The 10392-nt window shown below is 41.3% G+C and overlaps 1 protein-coding gene across 2 annotated transcripts in view; it reads left to right on the forward strand.

The window, feature by feature from the left end:
* Positions 1-607: 607 nt before the first annotated feature.
* SSB (Sjogren syndrome antigen B) overlaps positions 608-10392 on the forward strand; it is a 13045-nt gene continuing 3260 nt past the window's right edge. Inside the window, exons 1-9 of one of the 2 annotated variants that reach the window (XM_023507540.1) lie at positions 611-714; positions 1408-1555; positions 2353-2427; positions 6142-6245; positions 6333-6507; positions 7362-7469; positions 7557-7657; positions 9828-9899; positions 10207-10249. In XM_023507540.1, coding sequence (XP_023363308.1) covers positions 2362-2427; positions 6142-6245; positions 6333-6507; positions 7362-7469; positions 7557-7657; positions 9828-9899; positions 10207-10249 — 669 coding nt within the window. In that variant the 5' untranslated portion in view covers positions 611-714; positions 1408-1555; positions 2353-2361. Of the gene's footprint in view, positions 715-1407; positions 1556-2352; positions 2428-6141; positions 6246-6332; positions 6508-7361; positions 7470-7556; positions 7658-9827; positions 9900-10206; positions 10250-10392 lie in introns of both variants that reach the window. The other variant, XM_003800859.3, reaches the window with a different exon arrangement.

Below are 10392 nucleotides of genomic sequence, written 5' to 3' on the forward strand. Positions count from 1 at the left end.
CATATACCGGGGGTGGTGGGTTCAAACCCGGCTCTGTCCAAAAAATAAACTGCAAAAAGTAAATAAATAAATTATCCTAACAGAAATAAACAGCCATCCCAAGCACCCTTGCCTTGAATTTTTTTTGTTTTTGGCGGGGGCTGGGTTTGAACCCACCACCTGCGGCGTATGGAGCCAGCGCCCTACCCCATTGAGCCACAAAGCCACCCTGCCTTGGGTTTTTTTTTTTTTTAAGACAGAACCTCAATCTGTCACCCTGAGTAGAGTGCTGTGACATCACAGCTCACAGCAACCTCCAACCCCTGGGCTCAAGCGATTCTCCTGCCTCTGCCTCCTAAGCAGTTGGGACTACAGGCGCCTGCCACAACGCCTGGCTATTTTTTGGTTGCAGCCGTCATTGTTGTTTGGGGCTGGATTCGAACCCACGAGCTCAGGTGTACGCAGCCAGCGCCTTAGCCGCGTGAGCCACTGCCGCCGTCCCTGCCTTGATTTTTAACCCAATCTCTGAGATCCGTGGGAGCCTGCGCCGCTGCGCATGCTCAGAGCGAGGCGCTAGCCCTCACAGGTCTGCGGCCCCGCCCACTCGGCGCGCAAGGCCTGCCGGGACGGCGCCCATCTTTCTTGGGAGCTTCAGGCCCGCCGGCGGCGCTGGGAATTCCGGGCGTCGGTGCTGGTGGGCCTGTGGTGTGGCTCTGTGGGAACAGGACCCTAAAGGTGAGCAGCTCTCGGTGGCTCATAAGAAGCAGGCACAAAGGGCGCGCTCTGCGTGGTGCGCTACGGCGCGTTCCCGTGCCCGGCTGCCCCACGCGGCGTGCGTCTGCGGCTCGCCTGCCTCAGTTGGGCCCGCGCGCTGAGTGGGCCGCGGCGTGCTGGGAGCTGAGGGGGCGCGCGCCGCCGCGGGGCTGCACCTGCGGGGAGTGCGGAACCTGGGGTTCCCCGCATGTGGCTGGGGGCCAGGTGAGCCTGTGGCTGCTTCAGGGCGGGTCTGTGGCGGGGTCTTGGGATGGAGGGTACCCCACAACTTTGCATCCTTGTGGTTTCTTCCCTCCACCGCTTTCTGGTGTCGCTGAAGGCAGAGGTTTCCGCCCATGCGCCTCGTTTTCCTGGGAATATCGGCACCGGCTAAACGCCAGACGTGGGTCCTGTGGGACTCGCGGGAGGCCACTAAACTTGGCACCTCGGGTGTACCCAGTCGTCACTCCGTTGGGTTTTAGGGCCCTAGTACATTTACGTTAAGCTTCTGTGTGAAATGAGAATATTTCACTTCTCGTTTTACATTCTGGAGAAGTATTTGATAGTTTTACATTCTGGAAAAGTATTTGATGGAAGGAAGTTCCACAATTGGTAAGCCAAAGGAGTCTTGCAACGATTACACAGTTTTTTTAATCTCATCGTTTGCTTTATAAGGGGCCCTGGATCAAGGTAGTAATTTAGGAGTGTAGATCGTGATAGATCGACAAAGCAATGTGAAGATTGAATAAATTCTGGTGGAACGTACACCAGGCGGAGCAGATCCCCACTGCACAGTTTGCATCCAGGTGACGCGTGTATCCAGGTGACTGAATAGCAGTTACAGCAATACTTTCGAGAAGTGTACCTACAATAAATAATTCATCACTATAGTAAACTAATAACATATTTTTGATGAGTTTATTCATATAACTTTTGTACAGTAGGAATGACTGGGTGGGTCGGTTGCACACAGGAGCCAAGTGATGTGAACATCACAGACTTTTTTTCCCTGCAGTGTTAATGTCAGGGATGTGAAGCTATCCAAATACTAGTGTGTTGGTAGGTATAGCCCCTGGTTTAATGTTGTAATAGTGGTTCCGTGTTGTCATTTTTTCCCCATAATACAGTGTCTAACCACTGCCACTAATTTTTTATCTTAAACTTACACCTAACTTTCTGACGAGTTTTTGATAAGTCAGCTGTAATTTTAAAAGCAACAGACCCACACCAAGCAAATGGCACAGGGAGCCATGATTAAGTAATACTGACAGACAATGATCTGTATAGAGCTAGAAGTGTTACGAGGAGTGGAGTTTTTCCCTCAAATTTGCTTGACCAGCTAAATGAAGATAACCAGTTTCTTTGTATGGAAGATAGGATGGTGATTTACTGACTGGGAGGATTATTGATAGTATTTCAGTTGTTCATCACTTATTTCACAGTGTTGTTTTATTGAAATAGTTGAGAATTGAGAAAGCACACCCTTGAAATTAGAAATTCTTAATTTTTAAGGAAACAATGAGATAGTAATAATTTTTATATGTTCTCGTTCTGGTCTTGAGTTTTCTGTTTAAAAAAAAAAACCCTTAACTCTTTCTGCTAATTTGGGAAAATTTACAGATAGCCACGATGGCTGAAAATGGTGATAATGAAAAAATGGCTGCTCTGGAGGCCAAAATCTGTCATCAAATTGAGGTATGATTCTTGTGCTATAAGTTGTAAAAACATGTTCCTTGAAAGGAAACTTAGGGCCTCAAAACAAAGACAGAAAGAAAATGTAATTTTAGTATATGGACCTATTAGAATTTTGGCTTGTCTTTGATTCTTAGAATTAAATGAACTGTTTTATGTTAGTGGAGCTAGATAGACTGAAATCCAAGAGCTGTAAACATTTGAAAAGGTAACACTGCAAACTAGCGTTACTCTTTTATTTTAGTTTCCTTCTCTATATAAAATGAGATTGATAGTAGTATCCTTACATGGTGGTTTTGAGAAGTTAGTTAATAAAGCATAAAACACTTAGAAGAGTGCCTGGTACATAAAATAACATCAAAATTCTTGGTAAAATAAGTTCTTTGTTACATAATACTATATTCTTAGTAGTAGTTTTTTCTGCCCAGTTAGTTTCCAGCTATTACCTGTTTTCAAAGTCATCTTAGCATTTTTTCAAATTTAAATTTAGGTATTATGTTTATGTTACAGATTTACAGTATTGATAATGGCTGTTTGGGAAATTATCCCTAAATTTATGTTTTTACTGAGAAACCCCTCAGATCAAATAGTTTGGTGTGAGATTTTTTTTTTTTTTGGCAACTCAGAAATTTTTTTTTCAAAAAGCAGTATCCATCTGCCATATAAACTTTCCTGTGTTATCTTTTTTCAGTGTTAATTTCTTTCTCATTGTGGAGAAAGTTATAAATTATTCCTTTTGTGTTTAATGCTTAGAATAATACTAAGATGTGTATAGAAAAGATTATTAATGTCCCTCTCCAAACCTGCCACCTCTCAAATCTTACCCTCCTGAGATTATCATGATTAAAAACCTTTCACATTTTGCTTCATGCTCACATTAATTTTTTTTTTTTCTTTGAGACAGAGTCTCACTATGTTGCCCTGGGTAGAGCTGTGGCGTCACAGGTCACAGCAACCTCAAACTCTTGGGCTCAAGCGATTCTCTTGCCTCAGCCTCCAAAGTAGCTGGGATGACAGGCGTCTGCTACAACGCCCGGCTATTTTTTGTGTTGTACTTGTCATTGTTGGTTAGCTGGCCTGGGTCAGGTTTGAACCCTCCACCTTTGGTGTATGTGGCTGGTGCTGTAACCACTGTGCTACAGGCACTGAGCCTAATGTAATATTTTTTAATGGACTTCTTTTAGTTTTAGGTTAAGAGCAAAATTGAGCTCAATGATGTTCTGTATATCCCTGCCTCCACAAATACAGTAGCCTTCCCATTTATAAACAGCCCCCACCGGAGTGGCACATTTAATTAACAATTATTATGTCACCCACCAGACATGAGATGCCTTTTTGGGGAGTAAAGTTTTATGTCATCAGTAATTTATCCATTCCCCTATTTAATGTGTAGATCAGGGGTGTCAAACCTTTTTTTCCCCCCTCTGTTGCACATTGGGAAAATAATAGTTGTCTTGGGCCACAGAGTAAATGTACAAATATTAACTGAAGCTATTGGCCAAAAAAAAAAAAAAAGGTCCACGCATACTTTTCATGATTTCCAACACTGTATATAGATAAGCAAAAAAAAGTCCTCACATAATCAACATATGGCCCAGGGCTGCAAGTTGGGTACCCCTGAGGTAGATTTATTTTGTTAGCTACAATAGTTCTGTGATGAATATTCTTACAATACATATCTTACATGTTTATTGATTTCTTCTAGACAAAATGCCTAGAAAGACCTGCCCTGGCTAAAGGATTATGCACATTTTAAAAAAATTGTGATACTTAATTGCCAATTTACATATTTACCTTCCTGACCATTTCTCTGTGTTTAGGCCAAAATATGTTTTTGTTTTGTTTTTTATATGTATTTTTTTTTTTTTTTTGGTAGAGATAGTGTCTCTCTTTATCGTCCTTGGTAGAGTGCTGGGTCATCACACAGCTCACAGCAACCTCTAACTCTTGGGCTTAGGCCTCAGTCTAAGTTGGCTTTTACTCCAACTCCTGGCTCAGCCTCCCAAGTAGTTGGGACTACAGGCGCCCGCCACAATGCCCGGCTACTTTTTGTTGGAGTTTGGCCTGGGCCGGGTTTGAACCAGCCACCCTTGGTATGTGGGGCTGGTGCCCTAACCATTGAACCACAGATGCCGCCCCCAAATAGGTTTTTTTTGTTTTTTTGTTTTTTTTTTGAGACAGAGTCACAAGCTGTCACCTAGGTAGAGTGTCATGGTATCACAGCTCACAGGAACCTCAAACTCTTGGGCTCAAGCGATTCTCCTTCCTCAGCCTTCCAAACAGTTGGAACTGTAGGAGCCTGCCATAACACCTGGCCATTTTTTTATGTTGTTGTTGCAATTGTCATTGTTGTCCTAGCTGGCCTGGGCCAGGTTTAAACCCGCCAGCCCTGGTGCAAGTTGCACCAGGTGTGCAACCTACCCACTGTGCCACAGGCGCCACCTCCAATATTTGTATTCTTCTGTGGGGAGTGCTAATGTTAGCCAGTTAGGTGAGAAAATGTTAACTCGTTGATTTAAATTGCAGTTCTTTGATTAATAATGAAGTTGGACTTAAGTGTCCTTTACCTATTTTTCTATTAGGGTGTTTTCTTTTTTTTTTCTTTTTCATTCTATGTAAGCATTCTTCTTATATTTTTCTTTTAGAGACAGGGTCTTGCTCTGTCCGCTAGGCTAGAGTGTGTTGGCATGATCCTAGCTCACTATACCCTTGAACTCCTGGGCTCAAGGGATCCTCCTGCCTCAGCCTCCCAAATAGCTGGGACCATAGACATAAGCCATACCACCTAATATTTATTTTTTCTATTTAAAAAATTTTATTAGTATTTTTGAGACACTCTATTGCCCCAGGATAAAGTGCCCTCACATCAGCCTAGCCCATAGCAACCTCAAACTCTGGGTTCAGGCAATCTTCCTGCTTTAGCCACCCAAGTAGGTGGTACTACAGGCGCCTGCCACAATGCCTTGACATGTTTTTTTTCTTCTCTATTTTTAGTAGAGATGGGGGTCATGCTCTTGGAAAGGCTAGTCTCGAACTCCTGAGCTCAAGCAGTCCTCCCAACTCAGCCTCCCAGTTGTGAGGATTACTTGTGTGAGCTATTACACTGGGCCACCAGCTAATTTTTAAATTTTTAATAATCTTTTTTTTTTTTTTTTTAAATAGGCTTTACTATTTGCCCCCCAGTAGAGTGCCATAGCTCACAGCAACCTTAAACGCCTGGGCTCAAGTGATCCTCTTATCTCAGCCTCGAGAGTAGCTGAGACTACACACGCCCACCACAGTTACTTTTTAGAGATGAGGTCTTGTGCTTGCTCAGGCTGGTCTTGACCTCTTGACTTCCAGCAGTCCACCCATCACAGCTTCCCAGAGTGCTAGGATTACAAGTGTGAGCCACCATGCCTGGCCTAACAATTTATTCTTTCCACACTGATTTAAAACAAGAGACTTTTATTTAATACATATTTAAACATATTTTTGTTTCAAGGCTCTCTAGTCTGTTGGCACGTTTGTTAACACTGTTTTAGAAATGAACATGTTAGCTTTACCTTTTTGTTAATTGTATTATAAACATTTTATTACAGCATATTTAGGAAAAATGTTTATTACCTCTTGTTATGACGTGCATTTTTAAAGAACAGAACTTGATAGTGTAAAAGTAATAAAAAATTTCAGGCTTGGAGTCAACACTTTACATTATGCTGAATTCTAATCTCACAGTATTATTTTGGAGATTTCAATTTGCCACGGGACAAATTTTTAAAGGAACAGATCAAATTGGATGAAGGCTGGGTACCTTTGGAGATCATGATAAAATTCAACAGGTAAAAACCTTATTAAAATCATCAGATTTTCTTTTAACAATGAGAGCTTCTACGAAATCTTGTGGTATTTTTATGTCAACTCTTCAGGTTAAACCGTCTCACAACAGACTTTAATGTAATTGTGGAAGCACTGAGCAAATCCAAGGCAGAACTCATGGAAATCAGTGAAGATAAAACTAAAATCAGAAGGTCTCCAACCAAACCCCTCCCTGAAGTGACTGATGAATACAAAAATGATGTAAAAAACAGATCTGTTTATATTGTAAGTAGGCCTTTAATGCATTTAATATCTTACATTTATTTAGAAAGTAGAATGAGTAAGAATAATGGCTCAGGAATCATAGCTTTACCTTCATAAATATGGATTATATTTTTTCTTTTTTTTTTTTTTTTGGAGACAGAGTCTCACTTTGTCACCCTCACCCTCAGTAGAGTGCTGTGCTATCTTCACTCACAGCAACCTCAAATTCTTGGGTTTCAGCAGTTCTCTTGCTTTAGCCTTTCATGTAGCTTGGACTTGGGACAGACACCCACCACGGTGCTCTTGCTCAGGCTGCTCTCGAACTGAGCTCAGGCGATCCACCCACCTCAGCCTCCCAGCATGCTATTACAGGCATGAGCTACCATGCCCGGCCATGAATTATATTTTCTACTTTACTGAACTGTTGTGAAAATTAAATGCAAAAACCCTTATACCATTGGATGAAATCTTTGGCATATTCTAAGCACTCAGTGAATATTAACTGTCCTTATTTGTCAACAGCTGCTAAACTTGGTATCAGTTTATTTTATCATACTGATTTTTACATAGCACTTTTATTGGAAATTTTTAGATATAAGTAGATCATATAACAGGTGATTCACCCAACTTTATCAGTTATTAACACAACACATACATAATCTCATTTTTTTTCTGCTTCATGTGAATTATTTTGAAGCACATACCAGGTGAGTCACTTTTATTGCACTGGCGAATAATGGCTTTTAAACAAGATTGTTAAGCATTTGAGAGAGAAATAGAGATAGTTATATATCTACTTTGTTTCAAGACAGAATGAAGCATATTCTGGCTGTTTACTTGAAAAGTCATTATTTGTACCTTCTCACTTTTCATAGAAAGGCTTCCCAACTGATGCAACCCTTGATGACATAAAAGAATGGTTAGAAGATAAAGGTCAAGTACTAAATATTCAGATGAGAAGAACATTGCACAAAGCATTTAAGGTATAATGGTATAACGAGACCAATTTTTTCTTGTTCTAAAGTACATAGGACATGACTTAAAAAAAATCTTTTCTTGCCTTTTAATAGGGATCAATATTTGCCGTGTTTGATAGCATTGAATCTGCTAAGAAGTTTGTAGAGACTCCTGACCAAAAGTACAAAGACACAGACTTGCTAATACTTTTCAAGTAAGTCTTTTTGTTAATGTTTCTTTCTTTTTCTTTCTTTCTTTTTTTTTTTTTTTTTTTTTGAGACAGAGCCTCAAGCTGTACCCCTGGGTAGAGTGCCATGGCATAGGTCACAGCAACCTCCAACTCCTGGGCTCAAGCAAGTCTCCTGCCTCCGCCTCCCAAGTTACTGGGACCACAGGCGCCTGCCACAACGCCTGGCTATTTTTTTTCAGTTGCAGCCATCATTGTTGTTTGGCGGGCCCGGGGTGGATTCGAACCTGCCACCTTAGGTGTATGTGGCTGGCGCCTCAGCCACTTGAGCCACAGGCGCTGAGCCTTTGTTAATGTTTCTTGTGGCCACTTAGTTATATGGAATTGACATACTGGGGGTAAGGGGCATGAAGTAGCATCTCCTACAAGGCCAATATTTTTGGTATTCTTTGAGAAATGCTTGAAATTTGTTCAGTGGGAACTGTACTAGTCTTTTGATACTGAAAGTATTTGTTAGTATTTTTTCACTGCAATTATAAAGGAGGCTATGTTTTCGTGCTTATTTTCCATCTAAAACTTGGGAGTCAGACTAGATACTAAAATTTGGGTTTTCTGTATGATTAGACAGTAAACCACTGTAATTTTCATCTGTGCTAATTTCTCACCATCTATGCCTACATTTTTATGCAGTACAAAAGATTTTTTAAGATTTGGATTACAGGCTCGGTGCCTGTGGCTCAAGCGGCTAAGGTGTCAGCCGCATACACCTGAGCTGGCAGGTTCCGAATCCAGCCCTGGCCTGCCGAACAGCAATGATGGCTGCAACCAAAAAATAGCCGGGCGTTGTGGTGGGCGCCTGTAATCCCAGCTACTTGGGAGGTGGAGGCAGGAGACTTTGCTTGAGCCCAGGAGTCGGAGGTTGCTGTGAGCTGTGACGCCATGGCACTCTACCCAGGGCAACAGCTTGAGGCTTTGTCTCAAAAAAAAAAAAAAAATTTGGATTACATTTTTGTGTGTGTCTAAAAATGAGGAGCCAGAACATTTTTGTGATGAAAGTTAGGTGTAGGGACATAGTTTCCTACTTTTGCATCATATAGTCTACTAAATGGTATATGTATTAAAACTTACCGCCTTACAGATTTGTGATGAATCATATTTATTGGTGTTAAATCCTCAATTTTTTTTTATAATTTTACACATATGTATATATTTTCTTTTTTTTTTTTTTGAGATAGAGTCTCACTTTATTGTCCTGGGTAGAGTGCTATGGCGTCATAGCTCACAGCAACCTCAAACTCTTGGGTTCAAGTGATCCTCTTGCCTCAGCCTCCCAGGTATCTGGGACTACAGGCACCCACTATAATTCCAGCTACTTTTTTTTTAGAGATGGGGGCCTTACTCTTGCTTAGGCTGGTCTTGAACTCTTGAGCTAAAGCAGTCCCCCGACCTTGGCCTTCCAGAGTGCTCAATTTTTAATATGATTTCTGTAATTGCTGTTACTCTTGGGTTTGTGTTTTAGATTTTTCTTTTTATGAAATTAACCTGTAGAAAACTGTGAAACGGCTCGGGTGTGGTAATCTTAGCACTCTGAGAGCTAAGGCAGAAAGATTGCCTGAGTTGAGGAGTTTGAGACCAGCCCAAGCAAGAATGAGACCCTCTCTCTGCTAAAAATAGAAAAACTAGCTGGGCATTGTGGTGGGCACCTATTGTCCCAGCTACTCGGGACACTGAGGCAAGAGAATTGCTCAAGCCCAAGAGTTTGAGGTTGCTGTGAGTTATGACACTATCGTGCTCTATCCAGGGCGACAGAGTGAGACTCTGTCTCACACACACACCCAAAAAAGAAAACCTGTTATTAAAACCTGTTATATGGAAGTAACTTCTTTTGCATATTTTGAATTTTTAGGTGATTATGGTGATAGAAAATGGAATACTCCTTACTGAGCCATGTCTTCTTTTTTTTTTTTTTTTTTGAGACAGAGTCTCACTATGTCACCCTCAGTAGAGTACCGTGAGGTCACAACTGACATTAACCTCAAACTCTTGGGCTTAACCAATTCTTTTGCCTCAGTCTCCCAAGAGCTGGGATTACAGGCACCCGCCACAACGCCCGGCTAATTAAGCCATGTCTTAAGTCATTCTAAGTAGTTTTCAGTTTTTGTTCGCATGAACTTTGCCTCTGTATTGTGTTCTTTAGGGATGATTACTTTGCAAAAAAAAATGAAGAAAGAAAACAAAATAAAGCAGAAGCTAAGTTAAGAGCTAAACAGTAAGTATGCTGAACTAATCGTGAGATAATTTAAACTCTTGAATCCTCTGACAAGAGTTCTGGAAGAATTGATGGTGTCCTCTGAAGTGAGTAGCAATACACCTTTTTTGCTAGTGAAACATTGAGAGGTTAAACTGCCTTGATAATTTGGGGGCCCCATTGTGTCTAGCATTGGACAATCTGAAAACCTAAGGACTGGCTTTGGTTATTCAATTTAGTAATCATGAGCAAGGTTAACTTGATTGGAATTTAATTTTCTAATATACCAAATGGAAACATGTTGTAATTATAACACTTTTATTTGTAGAGAGCCAGAAGATAAACAAAAGTTAGAGGATGCTGCTGAATTGGTAAGTATTTGTGGTAGATCATACAGCTGTAATTCAAAGTTAAAGAATTACTTAAAAGTCTGTGGAATGGCTCGGCGCCTATAGCTCAACCGGCTAAGGCGCCAGCCACGTACACCTAAGGTGGCGGGTTCGAATCCCCAGCC

Source organism: Otolemur garnettii, unplaced genomic scaffold, assembly GCF_000181295.1.
Source record: "Otolemur garnettii isolate 467f Iridium unplaced genomic scaffold, OtoGar3 scaffold00187, whole genome shotgun sequence".
NCBI lineage: Eukaryota > Metazoa > Chordata > Mammalia > Primates > Galagidae > Otolemur > Otolemur garnettii.